We start from the raw sequence: 14,523 nt of genomic DNA, 5'->3' as shown, positions 1-14,523 counted from the left end.
ATGAGACAAACCACCTAGTACCAGTTACATTTTTTATTCTGGATGGACCCCAGATATCACTATGAATTAGTGAGAATGGACGAGACGCTTTATAGGATTGAATGGGAAAATGGGACCGTACATGCTTAGAAAATTGACAGATTTCACAATCAAAAGGTTTTGGATTTTTATTAAATAATGAAGGAAATAAATGCTTGAGATACATAACATTAGGATGACCTAAGCGATAGTGCCACAACATAATTGCTCTATCATTATTTTGACACGAAACCGAAAAAGAACTACCACAAATTGCCGTTTGAGGTTGTTCTTGTGGATAGTGGCGTTCCTTAAGGATGTAGAGTCCAGAGCATTCCTCAGCATTGCCAATCATCTTCCCCGAATCCAAATCCTGAAATTCACAATGAGTGGAGAAAAAATTAGTAACACACCTCTTTTCCTTAGTGAGTTTACTAATTGACAATAAATTACAGTCCAAGTCAGGAACAAGGAGAACAGAGTTGAGAATAAGATTCCTAGACAGCACAACTGAACCTGTACCGGCAACCTTTGATAGTGAACCATCTGCTATTCGGACCGTTAAATTATTTTGACATGAGTTATATGTATCAAAAATTGTTGCATCTCCCGTCATATGATCAGATGCTCCTGAGTCCACAATCCAAGGTTTTTTACGTTTCTTACTAACAGTAAAGGCGTTCAAAGAATTACCTTTGTGAGCCAAGGTTCCGGATCCTATGATGTGGTTGGAAGACGAACCAGATTGTGACTGTAGTAGTTTCTGGAGCATCTCCATTTGCTCCTTGGTGAAAGGGCTTGCTTCAGGTTGTGGTGATGGTTCATTTGTACCTACATGATTACCTCGTCCTTCTTTCTCAAGAGGCTGACGTGGTTTCCAATCTACTGGCTTTCCATGAATCCTCCAGCAAGTTTCTCTCGAGTGACCTGGCTTTCTGCAATGATCACACCAAGGCCTACCTCCTTTATTTTTCTGACGGTTGTCGATAGGAGCGAATTGAGTCTTAAGAGCCGAGCTTTCTGCCATATTCAGTTGTTGATGAGATCCCATCATGAGTTTTTTCCGACTTTCTTCGCGACGGACTTCAGAGAATGCCTCTCTAAGGTTAGGGAGCGGTTTTACTCCCATAATTCTTCCTCTGATTTCATCAAGATTTGTGTTCAATCCTAACAAGAATTTAAACACACGCTTCCCTTCGACAATCTTTTTATATAACAGACCATCAGTAACACACTGCCAGTTATGAACCTCAAACGTATCAAGTTGACGCCATAGACGAGTAAGGGTATTGAAATATTCAGTTACCGTAAGATTGTCTTGACGTAAATTGTGGAGGGAGCTTTCAAGCTGGATGATTTCAGATGTGTTTTCCTTGTCTGAAAACGTTTCTTTTGCCATGTCCCAGATCTCTTTGGCAGTATCAAATGACAGAAAATTTTCGCCAATGTCAGTGGTCATAGAGTTGACGAGCCACGACATGACCATATTATTTTCAGCTATCCACCTTTTGTAGGTTGATGCTGTGGTTTCTGGTAGCGCCGAGGCTCCGGTGATGTAGTCATCTTTCTCCTTTCCCCGTATAAACATTAACATGGATTGAGACCATTGCAAATAATTTTGCCCATTAAGTTTATGGGCAGTGATCGGAAGATGAGAGGTTTCCATTTGATGAGAGGATGAAGATGATGAGATGATAATATCAGAAGAAGAGGAGGATGAGTTGATAGTCATTCCGAAAGCTGGACCGTATTTAGTCATGCAATAGAAGGATATATTTGAGTAGAAGAGAAAAATTCGAATATTGACTGAAGAGGCGAAAATGACGAGACAGGATTACACCTGCTCTGATACCATGAAAAATATTAATATTGAGAGAGAGAGAGAGTGATTGAAAGACTAAACATAGACTCTTTTATTTCAATCTCTTAAGCCTTACAATGCTACTCCATTATATAGGAGGTTTATACAATATGATCAGATGGAGGCCATGAGGCCACGAGGCCAAAAACACAAACAAGCAGGCCACGAGGCCACTACATATTTAACTATACATTAATATATATTACATATATATCAACATACACTCTGTTTATTATTATAATAACTAGCTTGATTAACCACCGAAAGCATATGAAATAAATTAATCACCGAAAGCATATGAAATAAAGAAAAGGGCTTGATGCATATGGCATCTGATGAAAACGTGGCTTGATTTTCAACATATTTTGTTTTATAAAATGAATAACAAATAGAATTGTAAATTTAAATCATTCATTTTGTAAAACAAAACGTGATTTATTTATGTGTTTATAATTGTCTGATAAATCTAACTTTTTGTATGAATAACATTTACTGTAAAGCCTATAAAATAGACGATTTGAATCATCAAAGTGAATCTGAATTAAGGCCCATAAGAGAAGTATAGATGGATATGGAAAGATAGAGTATGAAGGGGAGTTTATCCTTGTAGTCTCTATCTATATCATTTATTACTAGCATATTACCCGTGCTATGCATGGATATAATAAATAATTAAAAATTAGTCTTAAAATTAAAATAATAATATAAAATTTATCTAAAATATGTAGTAAAAATGATTTATAATCAATTAAATTTTATTTATTTTTATCAGAGTTACACATAAGAGAAGGTTTTATTCTAAAATCATCAATTATGTGGGTGTTTGGGAAGTGGGTTTGTATGTAGGTTTTTTTAATTATAGGATATTATTGGAGAAATTTTTTTTTATGTTTGGAAAGATAGTTGGTTTTTTTGTGGTTGGATGTGATGTTTGTAAGAGAAAAAGTGAAATGATTATGGGATTGGATATGATATTTTGTTTGAATGTGTTTTTTTTGATTTTGCAAAAAATTTGTCTTTTTGTGAAAAAAATCAAAAAAAACCCCAAGTCCCAAACTTCCCAAACACCTAAGTTTTTAATAAAAAATTACATGTCATAATTTAATTGGTAAAAAAAAAAGAAAAAAAAATTACAAAAATTATATTTATGATAAAATATAAATATATTTCATTTTTTTAAAAAAAATTGTAATTTTAATTTAGTATATGATAGTAGTAAATTACATTTATTAATATACAATTTTTTTACTTATTTTGTAATCAAAATTATAAATTGTCTTATGTCATAGCTTTTTCATGAAAATAAAGTATGATTGACTTGTGGTATTTGACTAAAATATTTGAAATGAGTTAGAAGTTAGTTAACTCACTATTTTGTCATGACCATTAAAAATTGCCTTTATTGATTCCTGACTGTAGGAGCTACTTTGGGTGTTCTTATATTGGATTAAATATTAAAAATGAGTTTAGAAAATTAAGTTCAGGTCGATTTTTTTTTTAACAATTATTGGTTTAAACCTATAATACATCATATTTTAATAACTCAATATCATAAAAAAAAAAATCAATATTTACAATGCTTTTCATCAATTAATAAAAAATATTTATAAATATTAAGAAAATTACATTTGAATAAATTCTTACATAAAATTTTTAAAATTATATATATTTTCTTTGACTCTATCACTAATCTTTGAGATAACAACTAAAACAAATTCCAATCATTATTATATGGAGGGACATGTGTGATAAGAGTTTGTAGTACTCAACTTTAAAAAATAATATTAATTAAAAAAAAGTCAGAAAAAAGTAGAGAAAATTTAAAAAGTAATTTACTCAACTTTATGTTATGTTTAATTCATAGATTTAAGTAGGAATTTGGAAAGATTAAAAAAAAAAAATTAGTAGGTGAAATACGAATGAAATATTTATATTTTATCTAATTTCACATACCTTTTTATTATCCCTTTCAAAATTCCTACCCAAGACCATGAACCAAACAAATCATCAATATTTGAAAGGAGTTTTGAATCTTTTATTGCATTGATATACACTATCTAGAAAATATATTTTAAAAAAAATAAAAAAACAAAATTATAAGGATCGTGGGTCAATTATCTTGTAATAATTTATTGTTCTAGTAATGTTACAGACTCATACTTTCACCCACAATGATGTGACAATGGAGTTGAGTCTCATGTCATTCAGTGTATAACAAATTAAGAGTTGACACATATGATATCACATTATTGTGGGTGTTTTTTATGAGTGTCAAACATTCTCTTGATTGTTCATTTAGACTTTTTATAGCACCTATGAAACATGGTGCATCCTGTTAATTCTTTTTTTTTTTTAATCTCAAATTGTCAATTAAACAAACTAAAATTATTATTATTATTTTTTTGGACTCAAATTGCTAAAAAGTGACTTTTGCTAAAACAAATAGAAATAAAATGTTATTTTTTCTATTAAAAGTGATGGTTCGTGTAATATGTTTTTTTTATTAAAAAAAATGAGAGTTGTAAGTGATAATTTATTGATCATCTAAAATTATTTTGCAGATTAAATGAGATTATCGTTCTAAATTTCCTTCTTTTTTATTTTATTTTTTATCCAGATACTTATATTTTGTAAGAAATTTAATTTTATTATATTTAAATTATTTTATGACATTATAAAATATACTTTTTTTTAATATCAACTTATTTGATGATTCTTTTCTAAAATGTGTATTTTTTAAACATAATAAAAAAAAATTCTATTGAAAAAACTAAAGCATATTGCTTTTATTTTTGTTCACTAATATTGAAATTTTAATTAATCTTATTTATTATTAAAAAAATAAATTAGAAAATAATTATATATACAATTTTGTTTCAATTGCTCAGGTTATTTGATGTCTCTACCCAACTCCACTCAAATTCATTTGAATTTTTAAATTTTACGTAAGTACTCATAGAATTAAAAATTATGTTACCCAATCTTTAAAAAATTTCAGACTTGACTTGAATTACTTAGATTAAATTCATCTGAATTTAAGACTCTAGCAAGGGGTTAAAAGTTATATGATTGAAATTGTGATAAATTAAAAATTAATACATAAAGATTTCAATATTTTTTTGTTTTCATAACTTATATACAAAAATATAATTATTTATATTATTTTATATAAAAATATTTTATTATTTGTTTCACATTCCATAGTACGAAATTTCACTAGTAATATATATAGATTTGTTATGATTTTATGTCCTTATTGCTTAGGAGGTCTATTTCTATACATAAATTTAATAGAAATGTTTAGGAGTTTTAAAAAGAGAGCTCTATGAAGAACTCTAATGGGTGAATGGGATCCACTAATAAGAAAAATGGTTGGTAGCTCGAAATTCACACGCTCGAAAATGGCTTGAAATCAAAACCTCGTCGTTTTGATTTCCAATTTTTTTTTTTTCTCTCTTTTATCTGTGAAACGCAAGAAGAAATGGAGAAAGAGAGGGAATGAGGGAGAAAGAGAGAGAAAGAGAGAGAGGAGAGAAGAAAGAGAGAGAAAGGGAGAAAGGGCTGATCTGATCGTGTCTTCCTTCCTCTTCCATGATCTTCCTCTTCCACTCCGCCCTCGCCATCACTGGCGACTGCCATCATCGGCAGATCTGTTTTCTCTATTTTTTTTTTCTGGATTTGAAGATGAAAGAAAAAATTAAAAAAAAAATTGTTGATGAAGATGTGTTCATGAAGATGTTGTTCTTGATTTTTGTTTTAATTTTTTATTCTAGTAGATCCAGATCTGAAGGTAAAGGAAAAAAAAAAATATATTGGCTGATCTGATCTCTGTTCTGTATGTTGTTGTTGTTGATGATGACGATGATATGTTGTTGAGTACAGAGCACTTAACCTTCCTCCTAATCTTCCCGTGTTTCTCTTACCCTTCCTCCCTCTTCTTCTTCTTCTTCCTTCTTTCTTCTCTTCGGCTTCTTCTCTGTCGAGTCAGAAAGGATGAAAAAAAAGAAAAAAAAAAAAAATCGAAATATCAAAACGACGTCGTTTTGATATTTCGGGCCACTCGAGCCACGGAAAATTCGAGCTATGAATCGGAACTGCACTTATAATGTGATGTTTATGCTTTTTTTGTTTTTTGTTTTTTGTTTTCGTTTTCTTTATTATATCCTTCCAATTGTGTAGAACTGAGTTTGGAACTCAACAATTAAAGCTCTATATCGCGGTTGTAAATTATGCCTCGTTTGGGAACATGCTAATTTAGTAACTTTTTAGTTATTTGGTTAAAATATGAGCTAAAAAAAATTAGTATGTTTGGGATATTTTTTGACTTTTTACGAAAAGATGTGCAAAAGTAGAGAGAAAAGAGAATCTTTGATTTTTTGGTATGAATTTTTGACTTTTTGACTAATTTAGTAATTTTTTAATTTTTTAACTAAAAAAGAGGGTCGCAAACGAGGCCTTAAATAGTTTTCAAGAATCCGATACTAATATGAGTGACCGTATCTCACTTATAAATCTTTTTACTACATAATTAATTTAAAATAATATGTAATGTTTTAAAATTATTAAATAATTTTCTAGCATATAAATTGCATTTGAATAAATAAAAAATATATATATATATATATATAAACATTTATAAACATAGACAAGTGGTGTGCAGTGCAGCATCATACATAAAAAATAAAAATAAATAAAAAAGGTGGTGTCAGCGGATGGAATGGCCAATCTTGAGGCACGTTTTGATTATTATTCCAATGTCACGCCGACAAAGTGGGGTCCACTTATTTACTCTACTAGACTCACTTTATTAAAGTTCATAACTGCCGTCTATTATTATTATTATTATTATTATTATTATACAAAAATGTTATATATGTGGTGTGGTTTTGCCCGTTCATTCTTTTACTTTTTTTTTTCTTCAAACAATGGACTTTAAAAAATTTATTAAATATTTTGTAGGAAAAATTATAAATAAGATTTAATTATTATAATAAAATAAATACTGATTTTTTAATTTTATTATTTTAAATTTTAATGTTTTTTGGCATAAAAGAGAGTATTTTAATCATTAAACTCAATAAAAAATAATGTTTTAAACATTTTATGTATATTTATATTAAATTTAATAATTAAAATATCATTTTTTTGGATCAATTTTACTTATAGAAATAGTTGATGATTTAAATTAAAAATAAATTAAAATATTAAGATTTATATTGACAAAATTAAAATTTCAATAGTCATTTTATTATAACGGTCAATTTTTTTCCCTATTTTACGCAATATTTTTATGAATATAAAATTTACATTATATGAGTTTTTTTAAATCTTTAACATTTTTGTTATTTTCCAGTTCAAAATGGCCTTGGAGTACTATCATGCTGCATAAGCATTAGAGTCCCAAAAAGTTAAGGACTTTAGAATTTTCCCACAACAAAATTATGTGATTGAGATTTAACTATAAATTTACATTAGGAAATGATGTTTATTGATAAACTTCTCCAAATAAAATAAAATAATGGTAGCATCAGCATGCTTGGTTAGAGTTTTCTAAAAACTCTTTTCAAAAAATTCTACTTTCTTATTTTTCGTATTTTTTTGTTTTTATTGATTTTTTTAATATTTTAAGCAATTTTTTTTTTACTTTTTAGACATACCTAATATAAATATACCTAAAAAGTAAAAATTTTTTGAAAGAAATCTTTTAAAAATTCACTAAATACCAAAAATACAAAAAAAAGAGAAGAGAATTTAGTACATTTTTTTGTATTTTTATGTATTTATTAATTTTTTTAAATATTTTTTCACATTTTTTTTACTTTTTAGATACATCTAAAAAAGTAAAAAAAAAAATTTAAAATTTTAAAAATATTAACTAAAAACAAAAAAAATACGAAAACCAAAAAACTCAATTTTCAAAAAACTTAATCTACAAAACTCAAACCAAACACACTGATTATTTTTACGCTCTATTTGGTTATATGATTTAGGTAAAAATTTAAAAAATAAAAATAAAAAATATGTATAAAATTAAATAAAATATAAATATATTTCACTATTCTTTTCTCTTTCTCTTTATAAATCTCTCCACAAATTCTTAAACAAAACACGGCCTTAAAAACTCCTCTCCTCGTCATAGCAAATGCATAAACGAACCCCTCGCAATTCCAAAACCCTGCCACGGCCTAGTATGGCTATAATGAATTTGGTTACCAATAATAATTTATAATAATTAAAGTTAATTTCACTTTTATTTTTAAAATTATAATAATTTTTCCATTTTATTTATAAATTATCAATTTTATTTATTTAATCTCTAAAATTCTTATTTCAATGTGATTTAATTAAAAATAATTATACAAATTAATAATTATTAAAACCTTATTATACTTGTACTAATTTTCAAACAAACATGACTTGAATAATCTTATTCTATTCGCATCAGATTAGGAGATATTTTGAGTATTTTATTCTATTTTCTTAGGAAATATCTGAGAGGATGATTATTGACCACATCATTCTTGAATTATTATAATAATAATAATTGTTATTATAATAAAAGGGGATTTGCTTGTTTGTCAAATAGATATATTCAGTATAATCTAAGCCACATTTTCAATGGTCTCCAATCAATCAAGTACGGGACTTGGAACCTTTTTAAAAACAAAGAATCATCAAGCCTCAACTCATATTTAACTAATAAAATGAATTCCTTAAAAATGAAAGAAAAATAATAATGTGATAATGATATTTTTAAAATTGAAATAATTTGATTTAAATTTTTTAGATTAAATTTTTTGAAAACTGAGTTTTTTAATTTTCGTGTTTTTTTTTTTGTTTTTAGTGAATATTTTTAAAATTTTAATTTTTTTTTACTTTTTTAGATGAACCTTACTTAGATGTATCTAAAAAGTAAAAATATTGTGAAAAAATATTTTAAAAAATTAATAAATATAAAAAATATATTGAATTCTTGTATTTTTTTGTATTTTTGGTATTTAGTGAATTTTTAAAAAGTTTTTTCATAATTTTTTTACATTTTAGGTATATTTATGTTAGGTATGTCTAAAAATTTTAAAAATTACTTAAAATATTAAAAAAAATTCAGTAAAAACAAAATAATACGAAAAATAAGAAAGTAAAATTTTGTAAAAAGAATTTTTGAAAAACTCTAATCAAGCAGAGTGTTATTTTGTTTTAAAATGAAAACATCACAAAAATCTAAATCATTCTACATAAAATTTACGCAAATATCTTTTGCATATCATTATTAAATAAAATAAATAAATTCAAATAGAGCTTAAACAACTTTAAAGTTTGTGGTTGAGGGTGCTGGTGAAATACCCAAAAACAAAATAAATAAAAATTGTGGTTGATGGAGATTATGGGCATCTCACATGGTTGCCTAATTCACCACATACTTTAGTACCTTGATAGTAGGTCAATTTGAGGGAAAAGTTTTCTGAGTCTCTATACGCAACACATGGGTTATTTATTACATACGATTTTCTTAATATGTGCACATGTTAAAAATATTTTAAAAAATAATCATAATTAAAAGAGTTTATGAATTTCTCACATATTTGTCTAATTCACTCATAGTTTGGTATTATGATAGTCTATTTGAGGAAAAAAATTTATTGAGTATTTATACGCAACACGTGAATTATATATTATTTTAAATTTTTTTTAATATGTGTTTTAAAGGCACATGTTAAAAATGTTGAAAGAAAAATGTGGCCGAGAGCATGTAGCATTTCACGTACTTGTCTAATTCACTCATAGTTTGGTATCATGATAGTCTATTTGAGGGGGGGAAAAATATTGAGTATTTATATGTAGCATGTGAGTTATATATATTTAGAATTTTTCTTAATGTATGTTTTAAAAACACATGCTAAAAAGAAATTATGGCCGAAAGAGTTTAGCATCTCATATACTTGTCTAATTCATCCATAGTTTGGTAACCATGATAGTCTATATTTGAGAGGGAGAAAAATAATTAAGTGTTTATACGCAACACGTGAATTATATTATTTAAGATCTTCTTAATATGTATTTTAAAAGCACATGTTAAACGTCTTAAAACATTGTGATTACAAAAGTTTGTGGGCATCTCACAAGCTTATCCAACTCATCCATAGTTGGGTACCATGAACCTATTTGAGGAAAAAAATTTATTGAGTGTTTTCATTATTTAAGATCTTCTTAATATATATTTTGAAGGCACATGTTATAAACATCTTAAAACATTGTGATTGTAAAAGTTTATAGGCATCTCACAAGCTTGTCCAACTCATCCATAGTTGGGTACCATGAACCAATTTGAGGGAAAAAATTTATTGAGTATTTGTAAACACCACGTGTGTTATATATTATTGAGGATTTTTTATTTTTTATTTTTTAGGTCTTCTTAATATGTTTTAAAAGTGAGAAATTTTATAATACATGTTTTTTTTGGAGAGTGTGTACTAGGCGGTTTTGAGAAATAGGTTAAAAGTTAACTTTTAGGCTTTTTTTGACTTTTCTTAAAAAAAAAATGTGTAAAAAATTGAGAGGTGATATAATTCAAAAGAGTTTAAAAGTCAAAAAATTCACTTTTAGCCTCTTGCCAAAAACCGCACGTTTGTAGTTTTTAGTTATTATTTGGTTATGACTTATTGTATTATTAGTTATGAATTGATTATGACCAATTGTGGTTATTATATTGATTATGGCCAAAAAGATTTATTATTATACTTCAATTATGACTCATTGTATTTTTTTTTATTTATAATTTGAAAGTGATTTAGTTATAATATTTGTGGTGTTGTCACAAATTACATATGGTATACACGGAAAAACGAATGTGTATAGTAATATGTACACGTTAAAACTGTTTACAAGTATAATTTATTTTTTATTATACTCATTTTAAGTTGAATGTACAATTTATTTAAATTTCTTAACACATCCCCTAAAGAGACATATTAACAAAAATCCTATTATTTATGATGTGATACTGTAGAAAAAATTTCTATTCTTATTTACAGCCTTAAAATTAATATGCTAGTTTGTATTGATTATTATAATAGTAAGATTTTAATTTGAAAAATATTTTTTATCAGAAAATTCATTTTCCATTAACTACATAGAACTGCTTTTTTGGCTTATTTTTGTTTTCTATCTTATTAAAAAGTTTAGCGCAAACCTTAAATCCTACACAAATGAACAGATAATATCATAATTAGAATTGATTTTTAGTGATTTTTCTAGAAAATTGAAAAGGCTAATGTATGTGGAAAGTAGGATGGGCAAGTATTGACTCGCTTTGTCAAAATTGAATGGCTCAAACCAATCCATTATATAATGAACGGTTTCAATGGTTTGAGCCAACGGACATGGATGTATTTTTCCTAATCTGCCTATATTCTAAAGGACAGGGAATGGGAAACCACTCAACCCAATCCAATCCTCCAACACTTCTAAGTGTGTATTAAAAAACAAGAACATTTTATTTAATAATTATATTTGGATTCATAAAAAAAACTTGACAAGAATGATATAGCAATGTCATTATTGTAAATAAATCCATCTTCAATGGTGTTTTGTTTTGAAGTGAAAGATCCACAATAAGACACATCATTATGTATGAAAATTATGTATAAATTTATTGTTTGTATAGCACTACTCTTATTTTTATTATAAAAAATAAACAATAAAAAAATTTGGGCTCAAAATAGTAAATAATTATTGAAAAATAGTTCAAAAAAAGATTCAAAATAATAAAGCTCAAATTGACAAATTAATCCGCATCTACGTACCAACCCATACTGCCCATTCAATCAATATCTACTAACTAAGCAGACGAATAATGATTGATTTTTTTCAATTCACCTAAGTTCAGACAAATGACGGGTGAGAGGCCATCCAACCCAACTCCATCTGCAAGCAACTAGTGAAAATTTATAATGATTAATTACTTTTTTGTAAGTGAAAAAGTTAAAAATATATTTGATTTTTTTAACTGATTAGAAATAAAGACATTGATTTTTTAATTTTTTTAATTTAAAAATGAACTTTTCGTTTAGTAGATTCCAAACCAGGCCTAATTTGTGGTAGAGGTTGGATAGTGATGGAGAACAGGCAATAAGTACTCACAATAGAGTCATGTTGAAGAGGGGGGCATGTGGCGAAGTAATAATGAAAAAATGGGGTTAGGAAAAGAAGGCACAAAAAAAACTCAAGTGGACTTTGGGATGTTGTGGTTGAGAATTGTCGATTGTTTGTTTAGAAAACAAAGAAAAAAGAAGGCGAAATTTCACCAACAGTCCTATAGTTTCTTAGTCTATGTTATTTCAATTGTAATATATTTATCTTTTAATTTTACTTTTCATGTCAAATAAGGAATGTTAGATTTCGAATGGAAAAAAGTATTATGTACAGTGACAGCTTAGGATTTGCACTATATAGGCAAGATGTACAAGATTAAGGTTTAAAGATACAGAAAAAATTATAACCCAACAACTAACCTAATCTTAGTAGCTATATACAACGTTAGGAAAAAATTAAAATGCTACCCAATACTAGATTGAACCTGACAAAAAGGTTGGTTATTCTCATTACAATTTTATGGTGGAAGCTTGCATCAGATTTTTAGTTATTTATCTTAAGTTTTCTCTCTTCTGCTTGGGTTGGCTAGTCGCAAATCAATCATTCTCTCTTTAATTAGAGGTGGTGCTTGGGCATTGGTTTAGTGAAGGTGGGTGTGTGGTTAACACTTTCTATCAAAAAAATAGACGGAACTTATCTACTGTCCTTGTTTGACACGGCGTGTGTCAAATTAAAGAATAAATATGTTACAATTGAAATGATAAGGACTAAACTGAAACTTAAAAGAAATTATAGGGACTATCAATAAAATTTGTCTGACAAAGAGAGAAAGAGAGAGTAGAAGTGAGGAGTGGTGTGGGTTGGATGGTTGGTGGTAGTGTTTGTTTTTTTGTGTGGTGTGTGTGGCTGTTGTTGTATTCTTAATAACAACCGTGCAGATATTATGAAGCCAGTTTTCAAATAAGGATTTGGACCCACTCACCACCTCCACCTCATGATCATGTTGGTATTGGTGATGTGTGACAACGACTAAAGAAATTCACTGGAAAAAAGAGTCAGATATTTTAGTTGTTTGTAGGAACAAAACAAGTAAAGTATTGTGTGCGCAATTCACCAATGCAAATAAATGCAATGAAAAGTTAAATGATGGATGTCCACACACACTCGAAATCACTACTTTTGTCTCTCAATTCTGGCCGTCCACCTACTGACTTACCAGCTGTTTGTATAAAGTATAAAATTAACTGATAGAGACCCCAAAAATGATCTAAATCATTCATGTCATGTCAGACATAATTCTAAAAAAAAATTCAAACACATCAATGACCAATACATCAGTGAGAGTCATGTGGGTCCTCTTTTGTGGAGTTCTCTTTTGTAAGAGTCCCAAACATTTTCCTAAAATTAAATGTTCACACTCTAATTTCTATTTAAATTGTAGGGAGAATTTAAAAGACAAAATAATAATAATTCTTATTCAAATAACAAATTAAATCTTAAAATTTGATTTTTTTTTTTTTTAAATTTAAACTAAACACTTAGAAATTGGCCACAATCTCAACATCTTGTTTATTTCTATTAAGATAACTTTAAAAAAAAAAATACCCTAATCATTTGAATGAGAAGTTAAAAATACCCTAATCATTTTTTTGAAAAAATAAAGAAAAAGTTTTATTAAAATTCAAAAGTAGTAAATTTTACAGCAGTAAGCAAAAAAAGAGGTCCCCTCAGGTCACGGTTTAGTACAGATAATAATCTAGTAGGAGTCTCCAAAAGAATACCATCCTAAAGCAAGTAGCTTTCCTTAGCCAAAAAGTGTACACAAAACAAAATTTGATGCTTTTGGAACCCCACTTCTTTAAACCCTTATCTATCAAAATAGCTCCCCCACCTCATTTACTTTAAACCCCCCTCCATAATTTCCAAAATATCCCCTCCTACTTTGTACCCCCACCCTTACCTCACTAGCACTTTCTCCGGCAGACCCCCGCTAGCCCTCACTTTCGTCAACCTACTTCTTCACCTTTTTTTCCAGATCTTTCAACCCCTCTCGCCCTACCCTTCGCACTTGCTGTCTCTGCCAACCACTCTCTCCCCTTTGCTCTCTCTCTCGCTCTACCACTTCCACAATCCCGCCACCCTTACAGTGCCGCAACATCCCAGACTAAGACAAAGCGAGATCGACAATAAGAGATAAAACTGAGAGATCAAAGTTGTAGCTCTTGGTTCGAAAAATCAATGCCGAACAAACAATGGTAGTTCGGAGATAGATCATCAAACAAATGGCAGCAATTTGGATGTATACCACTGAACAAATGGTGGTGGTGCGGTAAAACTTTATAAATTGCAAAAGCAATGGATGCAGTTAACAGAAAATTTGGTAAAAAATTTAGTAAAACTTTTGAGTCTCTAGTATTACTCAATTTCAATAAACCCCCTCAAACTATCATCATTTTTCACTTAGGACCCTTAATGTTTAAAACTCAACAGTCAACCCCCTTCAACTCTATAAATTGCAAAAGCAATGGATGCCGTTAACAGAAAAAGCTTGA

At 28.3% G+C, this 14,523-nt stretch overlaps 1 protein-coding gene across 1 annotated transcript; it reads right to left on the bottom strand.

The window, feature by feature from the left end:
• Positions 1 to 141: 141 nt before the first annotated feature.
• LOC145795279 (uncharacterized) lies at positions 142 to 1,907 on the bottom strand. Its single transcript, XM_082879161.1, has 2 exons — positions 712 to 1,907; positions 142 to 391 (listed from the first exon to the last, which is right to left on the bottom strand). The coding sequence occupies exons 1-2, from the start codon at positions 1,775 to 1,777 to the stop codon at positions 357 to 359; spliced, it is 1,101 nt and encodes a 366-aa protein (XP_082735287.1). The 5' UTR covers positions 1,778 to 1,907; the 3' UTR covers positions 142 to 356.
• Positions 1,908 to 14,523: the final 12,616 nt, after the last annotated feature.

This window comes from Camellia sinensis, chromosome 7 (genome assembly GCF_055761805.1).
Source record: "Camellia sinensis isolate YWXY chromosome 7, ASM5576180v1, whole genome shotgun sequence".
Lineage (NCBI taxonomy): Eukaryota > Viridiplantae > Streptophyta > Magnoliopsida > Ericales > Theaceae > Camellia > Camellia sinensis.
This window is presented reverse-complemented; position numbering and strand designations above follow the sequence as displayed.

Coding starts and splice junctions, on each gene's coding strand:
- LOC145795279 (XM_082879161.1), bottom strand. CDS start 1,777: ATGACTAAATACGGTCCAGCTTTCGGAATGACTATCAACTCATCCTCC. Junction 392..711: donor CGGAACCTTGGCTCACAAAG/GTAATTCTTTGA, acceptor TGTGAATTTCAG/GATTTGGATTCGGGGAAGAT.